The 18,823-nt window shown below is 40.3% G+C and overlaps 1 protein-coding gene across 7 annotated transcripts in view; it reads right to left on the bottom strand.

Annotated features, from left to right (window-relative positions):
• Window positions 1-18,823, bottom strand: part of tanc1b (tetratricopeptide repeat, ankyrin repeat and coiled-coil containing 1b) — a 101,832-nt gene that overhangs the window by 25,525 nt on the left and 57,484 nt on the right. For 6 of the 7 annotated variants that reach the window (XM_035675977.1, XM_035675980.1, XM_035675979.1 and 3 more), the window contains exons 5-8: window positions 18,418-18,551; window positions 15,972-16,161; window positions 12,776-13,090; window positions 2,074-2,196 (exon numbers count right to left, since the gene is read on the bottom strand). In XM_035675977.1, the coding sequence (XP_035531870.1) occupies window positions 2,074-2,196; window positions 12,776-13,090; window positions 15,972-16,161; window positions 18,418-18,551 (762 nt within the window). The remainder of the gene's footprint in view (window positions 1-2,073; window positions 2,197-12,775; window positions 13,091-15,971; window positions 16,162-18,417; window positions 18,552-18,823) is intronic. The other variant, XM_035675982.1, reaches the window with a different exon arrangement.

Here is an 18,823-nt window from a genome sequence, read left to right as displayed (position 1 = left end):
GAATGATGTGCCAATAACACAACCACACAATGACAACACTGAACCTTAGTTCAGCCTGGATTTATCCCAGAATAAATTCCTCTTCTATCCTTTAAAGACAAACATGCATACACTGCCATGTAACTGTATACCACTTTTTGAGAAATGTTCTTCCAGAGTGTGCCACATTCATCAAAAAAAAACCTGAACACTGTAGTCTTATAAATGTGTATTTTTTTCAATGTCTGCTTTAGCTTGGACAAATGTAAGTGGAATCACAACGTAAGTGGACATGAAAGAGGACTCTCAATCTGGTCCACTTCAGCACTAATTAGATCTCAGAACACTTGTTCACTCAGGAACTCGTTTAAAGCTCTGATCCTCTGAAGCTCTGATGGTGCTTTTACAACGATTACTCATACCTCTGTTCTACTAAAAATAACCATACCTTTGGTCTGAGCATTTTTATTAGCTTAACAAAAGCGTTTGCCACATTTTCCCATAAACATTTAGATTCTTTTAAATAAGTTGTTTTTTTTAGCTTTTGTGTTCTAAATCACAAATCTTGGATACTTAAGTTTCCTTGAAGGCAATAAGACAGGATACCTTTCTGTTCCTGTGCCCAACTTTAGTTTAAGTTGTTTTTATACTGAAAAACTTACTTTAAATATATCACAAGTAATGGAAAAGATGCAATTAATAATTCTACGTTGGAAAGACTGTTTGCAGGATATAGGACAAAGAATGAGGTGTATTCTGAATGATTATTACATGTTCTTCAGTGTAATGATTACATTTGACATGTGAGTGTAATTTGTTTTTACAAAAAATGACAATTTTTGTCCTATTGTAGTTCTAAATAGGACAGAAACATTTGCCTTACACAGATTTGCAGATACATGTGAGTTTTAATAAATATATTTATTATTAGAATATTCTGTTTGACCTGACCTGTTGTATCGGCTATGGTGGTGTGTCTTGCCCACACACCTCTACTACGAGAAAACAAACCATATGTAATTGCTTCACTCCCTTAAGTTTAGAACAGTGACAGCAGTTTAAGACTGTAACTTTAAATCATGCAACTGTCTGAAGTCCCAGGCAATAATTAGAATAACTAAATACATGCATACAGACAGTATAAAGTCTGAACAGACATAGGCTATTCTTGGTGTTTCTTCTGCAGAGATATAAAAATGAATCCACTGACATGATGCTTCTGTATCAACTTCATGTTTAAAGAGGTGTGGAAATGGAAGAGGTCGTTTTTAAAAGAGGGTTAAATAGTTTGAGTATATAATGATGTCATATTAAATTATTCATATTCTCATCAAATATTCACTCTGTGGGATTTCTCTCAGTGAGACTGAGGATTCAAAACATATAACCAAGATAAAGGCTTGTGAGCAAAGGAAATCTTACATGATTTTATCTACAGAGCTAAATGTCTGCAGGAAACATGCTTTTTGATGGTACACTGTGGCATTAATATAAATCATTGGGACAGTGTTAAATCAGTGTTTATAATACATACTGCAAGTATTTGGACAGTTTCATTTGTGGTTCTGCACTTACACACACTGGATTTTTAAATTAAACACTGACTATGAGATTAAAGTACTGACTTAGTTTTTATTTGAGGGTGTTTACATCCACCTCAGATGAACTGTGCATGGATTGCAACACATTTTACACATAGCTCTAAACAGTATAAAGAGCTACAATTCCCACACCGTTAATCTAATATAGATGTGACTACACCAAACACCATTAAAGCTGAAACACAGCACTTTATCCTCATAGCAGCTGTCACTGTTTCATTTGAAATCCAATGTACTGGAGTGGAGTCAAAACAATGAAAAACATGTCCAAATACTTACAGACCCCACTTCACATTCTTCAGTATACTCCAATATTACCATGCCTTTGTTCTAACTGAATATGAGTTTCTTTTAATAAAACAGTTCTTACCATTTTACATTGTACTATATACGACTGACAATAGTGCAACATAAATGTATTAGCTGAATTGTTTTGGGTTTTTTCCTCTGGTTGATGTTGTGTATCTACATCGATAACTCATAGCACAGTCACCTTTAGAGTCCTGTGGTGGCCTTCCTCCTGTATTATGCCAGGGTAGGCGAATGGATGTCCGCAGGGGGGTGTTGCGCTGTTCATCAAGAAAGCTCAGGTCTTCCAGCTTTGTGGAACTGGTTGCTGTAGACAGACAAACACGGAAATAAAGAAAAAATGAAGCAGACGCTTTAGTACATCGACTATAAAGACTAAGACAGAAACACACACAAGAGTCAAATTTTGTAGCACATTTGACATCTCTGAGAGAAGGTGAGTGAGTAATAGGCAAACCAGTACTCTCTGACATTTGTAGTTTGCTTGAGGCAGTGTGTGCAGGTACCAGTATACTGTAGCAGAAAGAATAACAATAACCCTAAGTCAAGACAGAAACTCTCTCTTTATCTTTGATTTGAGCTGACAGCTACACACAATATAGCAGTGAGAGGTCTGTCCCCACAAACACCCCCGCTGGGATGTACAAAGAGGGCCTATTACCTTTACCGTTCTTAAAAAAAACAACCAATTGGAGACAGCTATAGAAATATATATATAGTTACAGGCTGACTGTTATATTGTTAAGAAATGATTCATCACTGTCAACGACTTGTAATTTCAGGACATTTCAATGTAATTTTACCACCATAATGCAGAACAAACCATGATATTTAAATCAGCGCACAAACATTCAAGAATAGGGGAAAACAGCATGATGCATTAGAGAACAGCATCCTAATTACTGTTAATGTTATGCTCGTTCTGCAGAAAAGAAACTATTCTAGTATAGGTTAATCTTTTAGCATCTTAAATATAATGGACCTAGAAAAAGAGGTTTTGAACCACCAAGTGGAGGATGTCTCCTTCTGAAATTAAACTCTATGGGTGAACTACTTGATGAGCCAGTGAAAACAACGTAAACCCTGTCCGAACTACAGCACACAGTCTGTAAACATAATAAAGATGTGCATTAGTGAAACAAGGCCTCTCTTCCACTTGCTGTTCACTGTTCAACAATTTTATCACCATGGTGATCCATGCTCTCTTGGCTCTGTTGAAGAGCAGAATCAAAGCCTCTGCTTTCTACTTTAGCAGCCTCAGCTGGCAGAGACTGTCATAAACACTCAACTCTTCTCTTCACTCCCTCTCCTCCCTCACTTGGTCGCTAACTTACTCTCTGGAATGTCCCACTAATTAAAACTTGTCTGCTGACAACAGACTCACTGAGGAAGCTGCCATCAATACAACTTTGACTGGAATTAAAGAAGGCCCTCGTGATTACTTTTACTGCAGTGGATGTTGCTTTCACAATTAACTATAATGGACAAAAGCCGGACTTATAACGAACAAAGTAAAGAAATAAACATAGATGAACACATAATTTGAAATCCATCAAAGCCATACAGCACTTATACTTGAGCAAACCTGATTCTAAAGCTAAACTGAATAGCTACTTACATCCAACAGCAGAGCCAGGAAGGACAGTGGGAATTCTCAAAGCCCTCCCCTTGTCCCCAGCATGGAATTTACTTGGGCAGGCATACAGGCAAGTAGGCAGGGTGCAGACCCTCAGCTAAATCTCTGGAGAGTGCTCCCAGCGGATGAGCTCACCGAGGGCACAAAAGCGATTCCTCTGCCCCAGTGCTCCCATGCAGGCACACTGACAGCATTCAGCTGCTGAGCAGAGGGCTTGGCTGCCCCCTCTCAAGCGCTCAGCCAGTCATAGCATCCACAGCGTTAGGCACTCGCTTAATGAATCCAACGCTTGCCAGAGTGTCACCCTCCCAACACTCGCTACAAAAATGCCTACACCTCTGTCCGTGTGCTGCAGGTATTATCACGCACACACACAATTTTGGTAAGTAAGCAGCAGAGGGTGAAAAAGGGAGCAAATTGGAGGAAATCTAAAACCAAGAGATTTAGTCTCCAGTGGCTGACTAGTTTGTAATGGGCAGCTACTGTAGCTATGCAGAAAAGAGGTGGAAAAAGCAGTAGATGCACAAATAAGTACATGTAAAAATATGACATGGATACTGTGGTGGGTGGGAGGTGGGGGTAAGGGAGATGTGTGCAATGATGAGAGAAGAGAGAAGATAGACAAAAAATCAACTCTATGCAGCAAATCGCCACTGAAGCACAATACTGACACGTGGAACACAGGAAGAAGTCTTTCTCTTTTTTTTTTGTCCTCTGATTTCTTTAAGAAGTGGAAAATGCAAGAGCAACATTGAACCTCATTCTACACCAGGCCCATGGGTCCAATAAGCAAAGACTGAAGGAAATACTCAGTTGGACTTGCTTAAGTGGTTTAAATGCACACACTCAATCATATCTCTTGTTATCCATGATTCTTTCAAGGCTAAGAATTCCCACAGGAAGCCTTCATTCCCCTCAACCCCTTATTTCAATTCAGTTTCTGCCCTCAGTCTCCAGATTCCTTTCTATTCTTGCACATCTGTACTCATTGATAAAACGCACATATGATACCTTGAAGTCTGTGCTTGCAGTGACTTTGACACATTTGTGCAGCTTCAGACTGTATTCTGATGAAAATGTGGTTCTTTTTTCCTTGGGCAGGTCTGCCCTTTGAATCTGTCAGTTCTGTGTTTCTCATGACAGAACAGAGAAGAAGGGTGAGCTCCTCTGCTCCAACCACTGCCCCCCTTATCTCCTCGACTTAGCTCTGCTCTCGTCTTCATCAATGGATACAATCACTACATCAACTTGCCCACCTTCTCTCCTTTTCAAGTTGCAGGGGCTTCATTGTAACCATTGTGTGACATTGTATGAGTAAGCGTGAAAGACAGTTTTTTAAAAGAGTAAGGCTGGAAGTTCTGCTCGGTCGCTCTAAAATGCAAGGCAAAATATTTGGTTGCTGTAATACAGATGGGAGTCTGATTCCCACTGTAATAAGTGTGGAGGCGAGAGAGACAAATTATCACTTTGATCAATTATCTCTGCATGATGTTGTAAAATTTACTTAATTATTCAAATAAAAACAGATATGAGAACTATGAACCTGGAAAACCTGATAGAAGAAAATAACATGACTTAGTCAAAATATAAAAAAATACCTCATTACCAGCTCTCCATCCCCATTAGTGATAACAGTGTTTCAGATTGTGTTGATTATTTTTTGTTGTTATTGGTAATATGTTTAAAAGGATATTTCAATTAAATTCATGCACACTGTCAGTGTCAACTTGCCTGTTTATGTCACAGACCTTTGTCAGGGACAATAATTAGAATTGTGAAGAATAATTATTCATTTTGGAGTTGACCAAATTTGCTGTGCTTTGATTGTATGTACAGGCATCTACAGGATCCTTTCTTTATTGTTCACTTGAGCTCGCCCCCGATGTTTGCCTTAAACTATCTGTAACATTAATCATCTATAAAACAAAACCTAAACAAACCTTCTGAAGGGTGAAGCTTGTTGGGAGTGGTGCACAGTCCAGGAGAACAAACTAGACAGACCTTGACATTCAACTCAGTGTAAAACAAACCCCAGCAGACTCACAGTTGTTGCTGGCCAGGTCTCATTAAAAATCAAGCCAAATATTATCAGAGCATTCAAACAACTTGCTGCCTAGGTTAGACACAATAATTCTACAACGTGGTGTGATGCAAGTATGATGCTAAGTAATTCAGTTCAATCACTTTCATAGAAATGTGCTTAGTGTAAAAACAGGTGTTTACAGCCTTGCTAGCAGCTCTGCCAGGCTGAACTTAGAAAGTAGTGCTTAAAACCAAATGCTAACATACAATGACAATGTTAACAATACTAACATCCTGATGTTTAGCAGGTATAATGTTTACCAAGTTCCCCGTCTTGGATTAGCATGCTAACATTTCCTACTTAGTGCTAACTCAATTTCCTTGAGGGAGTCATCCTAAAGTGATCAATAAAGTGAAGTCTAAGTCTAAGTCTAAGTCTCTAACAACAAAATACCACTATAGGGCTGCATCATATGGTAAAATAGAAAATCATACTGCAATTATTTTGGCAGTTTCACAACTAGTGGAAATGATAATTTTGCATCACAAATTAAAATTTCATTGACTATTAAAATTATAATGTGACATTTGCTTGACTCTGTAAAAAAACACAATTTTCTCTTACAAGTAGCAAGATTTGTAGACTAGAGCATCTCTGCAGCACTACAGTACTTCATAATACACTTACTTATAATATATTTAATATAGTACTTATAATGCTTTTTTTGTCACAAAGGTATTTTATCAAAAGATTGCAGCTTCTGCGATTTGGATATTGCACTTGGCCAACCTGCGATTTTGATCATATTTTCACTCATTGTGCAGCCCCTACAAGTTTGGCTATAAAGCATATACTTCTGAAATAACTATAATCTGTATTGTACTTAAAAGCACAATTAAGAGAGAGTAGCTTTAAAATACATTTTCCACTGGAATAGCATGCACAACTTGAAACACTGAGCCAAGAGCTACAGCTAGGAAGAAAAGAGACCTCGGAGATCAAGATATACATGCCGTCATAACAGTTGCATAGTTCCTTGACAGCTATTACATAATTCTCAATAGTGGGATGCTCTCAGTCAAACTTAGCCAGATGGCCATTCGGTGGCAGAGGGTAGTTAGTTAACACACTGTCCCTTTGAGCCTGGGTATCTGGCAAGTTCTGATCTGTAAATGGGGTGCCACTGCAGAATTTTAAATGGTTCTTCAGAACTCAAGCAGATTGATCTCTGCAACGTTTTTTATTTTGCTCCTGCTGTGACATAAAGGCACCAGCAATTCTCTGAGAATGTGACCTTTTGAGAGAGCTGGAGGATATGGATGGGTTATCTGTTCTTTTCGCTTTCTTTTCAATGTGTAACTAAACGGATCAATGTCTATATAAAGCTGGAGGCGGAAGAGAATTCCATGGTTACCTGAAGACATCACACTACACTGACAAAAAGGGGTTGACACTGTCCAAAAATTACAGCAGAGATTATTGTCTCAAAAACTGGAGAATACACAAGCTTGCAGCCCATCAGATAAAACAATTACATCATGACTTCTTGTTACAATACTACAGAGACACTACAGCATACCAAATATAAAAAGGCACAACTTGTCTTTATGCTGCTGTACTGCAGCACTGCACAGTTTGAGATACCTGATTTTTTAATTTGAGGAAATAACTGTCTGGCCTTCACAAATATCACAGATTGTGTTTGAATGGACCAGCTGGTGATGATGACTTACATCTTTTTAATAAATCCCAGATTTGCACTCCAACCTTACCTTGTCACTGTTATCCAAGGCTTTGATAGAGGAACAACTTATCCTTGAATTTGCTTGTCTGTAATCATAGTCTAACAAAGGATATTGGATCAACTATCATCTGTAAAGTTATCACAGAGAATGAGTTTTTCCCAGAAGAACAGAGGACTTTGGAGTAAAAACAAACATTGAGTATGTAATGTACCTCAACATGGCTCAGACCACAAAGCTGAATAGCAAAACACCACAGATGTACTGTAGCACCATTCCTGAGCCACAGTGACCCTAACTCAATCTCCCTGTCTGAGCAACCCGACCACAAGCAGCTCAAGCTAAGATTTCAAAACCATGGAATTCCAGCGGCCAGAACTAACATGGCCCTTTGACTCTGTAAGCCTTTTTAAAAAGCCTAACACGAATGACTCAAAAATAGAATTCTTATTACCTAAGTATAATGAAGAGTGAGGGTGGCAAAGGACAGAAGATACATTAAGGGACATTTTGTTAACCATTTTACAAAGCACAATGCATTAACCTTTACTGGTGTTGCAAAATTTTGAAGTGTCAGTGTGGACAAAAGGTTTGTGTTACTAATGTTTTGACCATCTAGCTGCCTAACGCTACTGCTCAGACTAAAACATGAGGTCCACATTGTTCATGCTATCATCATAAAAAAAAACTGAAACAATTTCCAACACAAAATGGAGATAACCTTATCATATACAAAATATATGGTCATTATCTCTGTTTAATTGTTGACTGACAACACCATTTCAGGGAAATAGTCTGACTGATATACAACAATTTAATACAATACCTAAGAAAGCAGTATTCTGAGTGCTTTTGCATTGTCATATCAGGGCATAATCAGTGAACAATTTAGAAATAAAAGGTCTATTTTCATTCCAGTTCACCATATCGGCCGCCATATCTGTAATCAGGGAAATTCTCCCCTCCAAAATTGGTAACAAATATCCCAAATCGGCAGAGCACCAATATTTAGTGATACTATAATCTGGGGAAAATGTTTTACCAAGTCTGACCTGCATTATCGCATATTTATTTGATGGTTACACAATTTGACAGATAGATACTGAACTGAATCATGATGTATAAAACTGTATAGAAAAGAAATAAGAATTGTCCTTGAATCAGATACTGTCAATGAAAATGAATCATTGTTAAGACAGCCCATTACATCCCTAGCAAAAAATGGTTCTTTGTTGAGAGCCGTCTCAGCAAGCTTTTAATTCTGGGCTGTAGACAGAGGGCTGCATAATCAAGGGTGCTGTGAGGACATGAGAACATTTTTTCCCCATATAGGTTTTCTGAAAACACAAAAAAGGCCAGGAGAAAAAAAGACAATCACATTTCTTGGGCTTTCTAAAGTATGTATCCCACACAGCCCTTACATGTGGTCAGTTATGACCTTTAAAACAGGGTATGTTGATATTAAATGGATGATAAATGTCTGTGGTGCCCGTTGAGGTTGCCTACGTGACAGCTTTTTAATGCTGCCTTACACAATGTGCGAGAAAATATTGTCTATGAAGAATGTTGGCCGAGATAGTTCCTTAGAGGCAACCGACTAATGATGCAATTACAAACTGCTCCTGAAGAAGCATCTGAATTCAGCTCTGTCAACGGTGACAGGTGGTGCAGGCCAACATTTGTGCAACTCGCCACAGCACATGCAGGCTCGACACAGTGCTGCTTGAGTTCCCACAGCAGCCCAGGGACAGGCAAGCCACAGTACGGGTGTGTGTTCACCAAGGCAGTGCAAATGACACTTCTCGGCAATATGCGGACATTCCTTCGACATACATAGCTAACATTCTAGAGGCCCCGCTATACACCCGTTGATTGGCATGAGACAGATGGACAAAATACATCCCTCTAGAAAATTTCGTCTTTGTGATATAACTCCCTCTCTTAACTGTCTGTTATAATTACCTCAATATTTCTTACTTTTTTTGAATTAAATAATAATGCAAGTATATTTTATATTTCTGGGTTGCCAGATGAAGTAACAATAAAACATTAAGGGTTTATTCCTGTCTACCTTCGGTGGAAAATAGTTTTCTATGAAAACTGGACAATTATCCATCCCTCCATTTTCACATATCACAGTCAAGGTGTCAAGGGGCTAAGTACAGTTGCCCACACTTTCTTTTTCACAGCTACACACCCCAGCTCTTGAGTGGGAAGCTCCTGAGGTGTTCTCAGACCAGGTGGGATATGTAATCCTCTCAGCATGTTATGTTATGAGTCTGCCTCAGGGTCTCCACCTAGTTGAATGTCTCCTTTACGCTTTCAGAGATGTACTGGCTCTTTTCAGCTTCAAGGAGCAACTCACTCTTAGGTGTCCAAGCTAAGATTCCTGGTTGCTGTGTGAACTCTTCAAACCTTTCAGCTGCTACTATGCTTGTGACCATAGGTGTTGGTTGGAATGTAGATCAAGTGTAAAAGAGAGAGCTTTGCCTTCATACCTATCTCCCTCTTCACCACGGCAGTCCCAGTATGTCTGCATCACTGACTACTCCACAAAAATCCATCTCTGGAACTCATCCTCCATCTTACTCTCACCTGTCAAGACCCTGAGAGACTTGCAGGCAACCGAAAGGGAGCAATCCACCGTTTTAAGGTAGAGTGCCATGGTACCAGACCTGGAGGTGCTAACTCTCATCCCAGGAGTATCAAATAAAAACATATTTACTCACACCCAAAACATACTGGCTCTATTTTTTGTTTGAGATATGTCATAGTGCCACATAGATCATTAGGTAGCTAGGTAACGACAAAGTGAGTGAGAAATGTGGTGGAAACGTATGATAGAACTATTACTACTTTGGCTACTTACTTTCAAAGCGAATAGGATAATTTATCTGCTTTTATGGTAAGTTTTGCACCAGAATTTTTAAGCAAAAAAAATCCAGCCATTATAATTCATTTCATGTTTGATATTCATGCTCTTACTTAATGTCAATCAATAAAGTAAAGGCATATTCACAACAGACACCTTCTTATCCAATGTGCTTGCATACAGAGCTTTACAACAGAAAAAAAAATATTCACAGAGGTTCTGCCTCTGCACTTATGATGAATGCATTTTTGTTTGTTTTGCACAATGGTATCTCCTCCAATAGTAGCTCCTTCTTGCTTCAGTAATTGCTTCTTTAGAAACACTACTTTTTATTGAATATAGTTTCCTTGGGCATCAACTGAAAAGACCCACTGTCCCTGGCACACACTGACACCAACGCAGATTGGTTTGGGCCATAAATGAAGCTGTCTCACCATGTCCTCGATGTCCTCTCCCAGGGCTTTGCCACACAGCATAAAATCTGAGGTGTGAATTCTGCAGGTCCCTAGAGGACAGGGCTGCATAACTATGACATCAGCCCATAAACTCTTGGAGCACACAGGAAGACGATCACCCTGGTGCTCACACGCAGACCAACACACATAAACAGTAAAATATTTTCTGGTCTGTTAGCTTTATGAGCCGGTGTGTGTCTGTACTGGTCAGGTTTATGTCAGCGGCAAAATAATGATATAAAAGGGTTTGGACTCATGGAACAATAGATTGGCCACTGAACAGGCATGTTCAGCACAACGCCATGAACCACTTTATGTTAACAATGTCAGCACAGATTCAACTGTGGGCTGTATAAACCCTATCAAAGTGCAAAAAATCAGTGGACATTGTGTGAAACACATACGTAAGCTATGCATATGTATACTATGTCTCAGAACAGGCAACAATGTACTATTTCTTCTGCTTCTATCTCTTGTACCCACTTCATCTTACTCTCTTAACATTAGTTAAAGAGAACACAGAATAAGTCGACTACTTTCACGAGATAAGTGGGCTACTTCTGGCAAGTTGAAGCCTTGTCAGACAAACATGGCACTTTTACATTACCTTACATTCAATTCAAAAGAGGAATCTGATCTACATGTCATCAAAGGGAAAGAACATGCTGTGGTAGTAAACATGAGTGAATAGTTATTGCTTTTCCTCAAGGTCAAACTCAAGGGAGGCATATTTTGCTGAAACAGTAAAGCAAGTGAACTTCAACACACGGGCAGCTGTTGCATCCAGGTGCAAGAGGTAAAACACTGTTTTCACTCGACATATTTTGGTTTTTAATTTGTTGTATCAGTCTTACATGTTTTGTTTTTTTAAAGCTTTGACTCATCTCTGTCTTGGCCACTGCTCTGACCTTAGTCCAGTCATGTTTTTATGGTTCTTTCTTCCGTTCTGCCCAGCCTGCTACTGCTTTTGTAATTTCCTATGATTTCGTTTCACCAATGGAATCATCTCCTTGTACAATAGAGTGCAATATACAGTCTGCTTTACAAATGGTTACCCTCAGCTCTGAACAGCCTTCACCCTCCCTTGAAGAGTGCTTTTTTACCATACAACTCATGCTCTCCTCTGCAACTGCTGTAACAAGCAAACATCCTTTTTCTTTATATTGCTGTTATTGCTAGCATCTTGTCAGCCTAACAGCAAGCATGTGCAACATGTTCCAATGAGGATAGAATAAGATAAACATCATGTGATTGTAAGTAGAGTTGCAGACTACATTGCTGTTGATTTCACAGTTCACTTACACATTCAAATTCAACAATTGTCCTTGGTGGACATCCTAACACACCTGAAAATAATTATCAAATACTAGTTCAACCATGGCATTCAGTGAGGGCTTGATTTTTGCTGTTCTTTCTCAACTCAGCTTTGGACTTAAAAGTTTAAAAGTAAGATTTAAAACTGTATGGCTGTGTGTGTCACAACAGGGCCAAGGTCAAAAGCAGCAACAGCAAAAACAGAGGGAGGCAGTGAAAGGGAGATCTGGGAATGGAAAAGGGGGGAAAGAGAGAGGGGGGAAAGGGGGCAAGGGATATCAACAACTGTGACAGCTGTGTGGATATGGCGAGCTGAGCCATAACAGGGAGGTACCAGGGCAGGAATGCAGAACAGATCAGCCAGACAGTGGCTTGCGCTTAGGTCCGACATGGCAAGCAGAGCCGAGGTACAACATACAACAGCTGCCTGATCCCAAACTTCTGTCTTGATACCCCAATCCTTGTTGAAAAGCACAACCTGGCTTCTGAAAAACACCACCTTCTTATTCCTTCTAAATCTATACATGCTTTTTCCTGTCTCTGTATGTCACTTCCTTGGACTACAAATGACACAACACTAGCCTCGGGCACAGGTCATATCATAGCATGTCACAATCTTGATCTCACTGACTGGCAATGCAAGGCAGTGAGACACCAAGTGAGATATTACTGTCAGCAAAACAAAAGGTTACTAGGTTACAAGAATAAAGCTTCAGTAAAATGTTACATGTAATGCTAAATGAACGCACACACTCACTGAGGTAAGGTATACAGATACATTCCTTTCCCTCCTCTGCATGGAAGACATCCAGATGTCAAGAGCTCAAAACAAAAGGGCTCTTACCTGCTACAGAGTTTGGTCTCGGCATCATGAGGGAAGAAGATGTCTGCGGTGGGTATGAAAGGGGCCCCTCAGGTGAGTGACTTGGAGGCTGTGGTGCCCCTGCTGACTGCTGCTGCTGATGGTCTGTCCTGGATGGGGTGTCGGCTGGTGTTGCTGTGGCACTGTTGGAGTCTTCTTCGGCCACAGGAGAGCAGGTGTCAGCCCGCACACTCTGTGCCAGGCCATGACGCCCGCTGCCCCTCAGGCTGCCATCCTTACTCCACTCCAGGCTGGAGCCACTGCGGTCATCATTCTCCGAAGAACTAGTGATGGTGGCTGTGAGGAGATAGAGCAAGTGAGGGAGGTAAGATGATGGAAAGAGACAAGAAACTTGAGAATTATGTGCTTTGTGTGCTCTGAACATTTATCTGTCTTCAGCTCAAGTGCGATCCTTCGCTGTAATGAAAGTTTGAATGATTGCTTGCTTTTCCTCATCGCCCTTATCAACAGTGTTCACCACCTGATTTGATTTTAGAGAGACACTAATGAAAACTTGACATGATGGCACAGATGTGTGGAAATTTTTTTGTTCAAATTCCTTCTCATTACCCGTAATATCATACAGCGTAAACAGCGACTAGCTGCTGTATATGAAAGAAAGAAATCGTACCTAAAAATCTAAAAAAAAATCAAAAGTAAAGAACCAACGTTGAAACATGCCTTTGGTATTTTTGAGTTCAGGTATTTTGCTAAAATGAGGACAAATCCTTTAATCCTCCCTCAGGCCAACACAGCCATCTAATATGATCCAAACAGATGAGTGGAGGGCCAAAGGAACACAATGACAGGCAGCTGGATACAGACATCAGTACAGTCAGAGGACTGGAACTGACTGACCAGCTGGCTGTGTTTCCATCACACACTGCTAATCTGGATTTCATAATGCCGTAGAACGTTGCATCATCACTAACACTAATAAAACACATCGGGGTGACTCCTGTGCTGTTTACCTGGGCAAAGATGAAGTCATTCATGACCCCAGTCAGGCCTAGTCCTGCTTTGAGAATGGCATTAGGAATCATCACAGTGTAGAGGTTACATTGATTGCTTACTTGGTTGAACTGTGGTCCCTGGTAAAAAATGTGTAATCGATTATATAAATTATATTTATTTATTTCTTAATGTATTCAAACCTATGGTAAGCTTGCCATTTTAAGATTACACATAGGTAGGTAGCTGTATGGAAATGTTAAGACATTGCAAAGTCTCCCCAATTCCACCAAGGAGCTTTTATTGCAGTACAAAGCCAAATTAATGTGCTTTTGAAATCAGAGTCCGAGTCAAAACTTCAAAGAACAGGGAACATTAATCACTGGCTGGAATCTGACTTGTGGAAACAACATAGCTTTGTTCTTTTCCATGCCTACACAGTCTTATCAAGACGAGTGGGTGGGACGTTATGGACCAATGTCAGATGGTGTCATTCTCTCACATAATAAATCTGGGTTTGACACAAGGAAAGTAGTACAGTGTGATGTCTCATCCTGGGTGTCAGCATGTTGATGCTCCATGGTGGAAGATACTATATCACAGTTTCCATAAATTATTTACCAGCTAGCTATGATATTGCTCTGGGGGACGGAATGACTGACTCATGATAATCTGTTATGTCAACTCTGCAGTACTGGAAATCCAAATTCTTGTCTTATAACTGGCTTTGCCACACATTGCTTTCCACTGCAAAAACAATCATATCAATCAGGTACCTAAAAAGGTATAAAATGTTTGATATCCTAGTTACTTCATAGAGGGATAAAGAAAAAGTTAAATCTTATCCCTCAAATCTACCAGTGCCTTCAGTAATTATTAAAGTTCAACTGCAGGCTCATACGGTTACAATTTACTATTGATTCCTCACCACAAATATTCCAAACCCATTTTCAGAATTGATTTCTAATTTCTGTATAGCCACTGAAAGCTTTGTGAGTAGACACAGCACAGGGATTAATATATCAATAGACTACGTCACATTCCTGTCAGCTTGTGCAAATCCCCAGATGTCTTACAGGGCTATTACTAGAGATATAATACAACGTCAAACTGTAACAACTGTCACCTCAATGCTCTCTCATACCGGAACAGCTCTATACAAACCCAATAAGTGACACATGATAGAAGATGAATGCAACCTGACACAAATGCTATTCAGGCCCAGGAAAAATCCAAGTGGTTTAACAAAATGATGAACGAGTGACACCGCGCAGGTGAGACTTTTCACTGCATCACATGTGCAGATGAGGTAACTTCAATTCCCAGACTGCAAATTAGAAAGATAAGAAATTCATGGGAAATACTGCAATAAGTGATAATACAGTAAGTAAGTGTGTGCTGGGGGAATCTGTGCTGAGTTGTGATGGGAATGATAAATGCCAAAAAGAAAAAGAGGTCAGCTGAGCCTTTTTCATTACCTATGTTTATATCGAACCCAGCAACTGATTTTGCCACTGGCATTTTTTTCATTACTCTGAGGTGGGCTACAAACGCTACCAACTAAGCTATTGATTCACTGTGCCTGGTTTCCCACTGGATCTGCAGCTGACTTGGCTCGTCACTGGCATTCCTAGCGTGGCTACTGAGCATTTTGGCAAAGACTGCACAGGAGGTTTTAAACTGCAGTGAAGTCAGTTTGAAGCTGGTTGATATGTGGGTTCAGATATGAAAGTCAAATTAAATATATACAGTACAAAGGTAAAACATTTTCACCTCTGGCCTACATATGGCTAGCTTTAAGCTGGTGCCTTGCAGAGTTTAGATTCAGTGTAACTCACAAAGGCGTTGAATGCATCTACTTCCTCATAAAACAATTGCTAAGCTGATTTTTTACAAATAAATAAATAACATATTGTTTTAATCCATGTTTGCTAACTAGCAGTCCACGTTGCTGCCTTTTTGGCCCATTGTTAAAGTAATTTGGACATTACCGCAGCCAATAGTGTCAAACCTAAGGCAAGAATGCTTCTTGCATCAACCATGTGTTCATGCATGTGCAGGAAACAAACAAAGTAGGGAATTGATTGTAAGAACGTTGCCCTATACTTTGTAAAAAGCTCCATGGGGTACCTTTAAGTAAAGACATAAGTGATCCAAGTCTCACAAGGTTTTCCTGCACCATACAAGTTGCTATTTGGGTACGATGAAGGAGTTGGCTTTTTCTCACCTATGATACCGCTGTCCTTGCTCTCTAATGTGGAGCTGGGGCTTGTGATGGTTCCACAGGGGCTAGAGCGGCCAAGAGGGGGTCGACTGGTCGTGCTGTTGAGCGTGGAACATGGGCTGTCAGTGCTGGGAGATGCCGTGCTGCTGGTCAGTGTAGAGCAGGGACTGATACCCTGGCTAGTCACAGAGCACTGAGGAGAAAGGGAGATGGAGAAAATTAAGTATGAAGTCACCTCAATATAAACTGTCAGCTGGCAACAGCTTCACATTTTTTCAGCATGAGCAGCAATAAATACAACAAAAAAATAATGTTCCGACCTTATTTGGAAGGAGAATTTAGAACTGTAAAGAATGATTTGATCAAAGCTCATTGCCTATTTGACCTGTATAATGTGAAAGAAAGTACCTCACAAATAAGCAAGCCTTTCACATGTGAGCATGAAACAAAAGCCGATGGGCATGAGTGCTGTAAATGGAGAAAGGCTTGAAAATTACACACTCATATGTCTGGAGGAACTAAAATAAGCCTGAAGAGAATTTCACAAGGGAAGAAGTCTCTACTTTGTTGAGACACAATAGATACCTTTCTCATGCCATCAAGCCTGTCTGACAACCATACAGCAGCTGAATCTTTGTTTGAGCTAACTGACAACCGTAGAAATCTGAAATAAAGCTGGTTTGTCCTGTTTACCCATCTTTCTTGAACTGTATTCTGATTGCACACAATATACTGTAGCTCAAGGAGGTCATCCTTGTCCAACTCTAAAAAGAACCAGGGCCTTCAGCAGTACCACACCACAGAGATTGAGCATGACTGTCACTCAGTGAGTTTTGAACCAACTCCTCCCTTATGATTAAACAAGCTTTACTTTTCACCAAGAGGCAATTCCTTTAGCAGGCCCAATGCTAACTTTGCAGACAAAAAGGCACTAAACCAAAATGTTGCAAGCCTAGGTCAAATGAAATCAACCCTCATCTTCAATATACCAACTTCGCTGCAGATATTTTATTGCCTGAGGCTGTGTATTGTCTCAAACAAACTCATCAAGTTAAAATCTCAGCAAACCATCACAAACCATTTCTAATGTAATACCTGTCCTAACACATCCCTAACCTGTTTCTAAGCCTCTTTTACACAGTGCATAATGTTACTGGACTAAACTCCAACTGGAACTGATATAGTACATACTGTACATATGTATGTAGTGATAACAACAGAAATCTTTGTCCTGCAAAAAACATTCCTGCAGTATTTAAAAAAAAACCAGAAAAGGTGTATGGTGGGTTCTGCCGTAAAAAAAAAAAATCTTATTCAACCCATTTCAGAAAAAAGTATGACTCACCAATGTTTAGCCAATTTGAGACTCAAGTGGGACTAACCTCTCATTCAAGATGTACTGACTGTCTACATGTTTGTACAGTGGCATGCTGAAAGAATACGAACAGGGCAACAGGAGGCATTCTGCACGGCTGAAAGCATCATTAACAACTTGTAGAATACTAATATTAACTACATAACATTTCTAAGCTTCACCTGTCTTTTGCGACAGCCTGCTTTTGCCAGGCAATTTCCAGCCTAAGGCTGCAGTCCAGAGCTTATGCCACCTACCAAATCACAGTAAGAGCCAAAAAGCCTACAGATATTTAATAATTTACTCTAAGACAGAACTGAAAACAGCATGCTGAGTTAAAGACATGTTGTAAAACAGCAGTTTGAAGGAAAAAGGAATCACTGGCAGATGCCAGATGCAGATTCCCTTGCTGGGCTCTGAAAACACATATTTAACATGCACACAAACAAACACAAAGTAAAAACCATTACACTCCCATACTCCCTGTCTCTATTTTTGACATCTCAACTAATGAGATGTCTCACGAAATACTTTGTAAGTCTCTTTCACTTTCCTAGAATTGCTGGTTCAGTGTCAAAACGTGTCAGAGACACGAGATGAATAAGGGAAGCGTAGCATGCTGGGCTTTGCTTGGTTCTTTACACAGCCCCAGCTTAATTAGTAGAGCCAAACAAACTGAGGCTCAGACCTAACATAACTCTATTTCTGGACCCGGCCTCAGACACTCTTGTTACATACTCAAGAGCCCCTGGAATAGCACTCAAGTTACTGGGAGACTTATACACTACACTGGAGAGCTTGCACTGAAATAAAATCACCAATTTTAAATATGCAGTTACTTTCTTTAGAACATCTTTAACACCGCAAAACAGTTTGACAGTTACCGTTGTTTGTTGTGCCAAAAAAATAATTCCCAGAGGTGCCTCCTAAATCCCCATCCAAAGATAATGCACAGGGGAAAAAATCCATTCTTCTGTTACACTGTCACAACTCCCTCCTCTTCTCATCCTCTCACTCTCTCCTCTATCTCTCTATCTGAGTGCTGCAGCAGTGGCAGCAGCTGTTGTTGGAAGAGGGAGGGAGAAAATGAAATACCTTCTTTTCATTCTTGTCGTCCATAGGTATGCGTGCCGTACCCGGGATCCCTTCTCCTAGTAAAAAGCCCAGCCTTGTCATCAGTTCCTGAGTGGCAGGGGAGGAGGAGCTTGGCTGTTTCTCAGCTTGCAGCTCTAGAGAAGAGGGAGATAGAGAGAGAGAGAGAGATAGAGAGGAAATGCTCAACCTTAGCGGGCAGATTCCCTCTCTCCACTGGATGGCCCACACAGGGCCACGCTGCCTGCCCTGCCCTCCTCAGCTCTGCTCTGAAATGCTATGCTGCACTCTCCAGCTGCTGCTGATGTGGTGCAGACCCGGAGAGGGGGAGGAAAGAAGAGCAAGGGAGTGAGAGAGAGAGGGAGTGAGTGAGTGTGGTGGGGGCTATAGCTGTGTGTGTGTGTGTGTG

The sequence above is a fragment of the Morone saxatilis genome, unplaced genomic scaffold, assembly GCF_004916995.1.
Source record: "Morone saxatilis isolate NCDOM2014 unplaced genomic scaffold, NCSU_SB_2.0 Contig5, whole genome shotgun sequence".
NCBI classification, from domain to species: Eukaryota; Metazoa; Chordata; class Actinopteri; family Moronidae; genus Morone; species Morone saxatilis.
The sequence above is the reverse complement of the archived record's forward strand: the minus strand, read 5'-3'. Positions and strand labels throughout refer to the sequence as shown.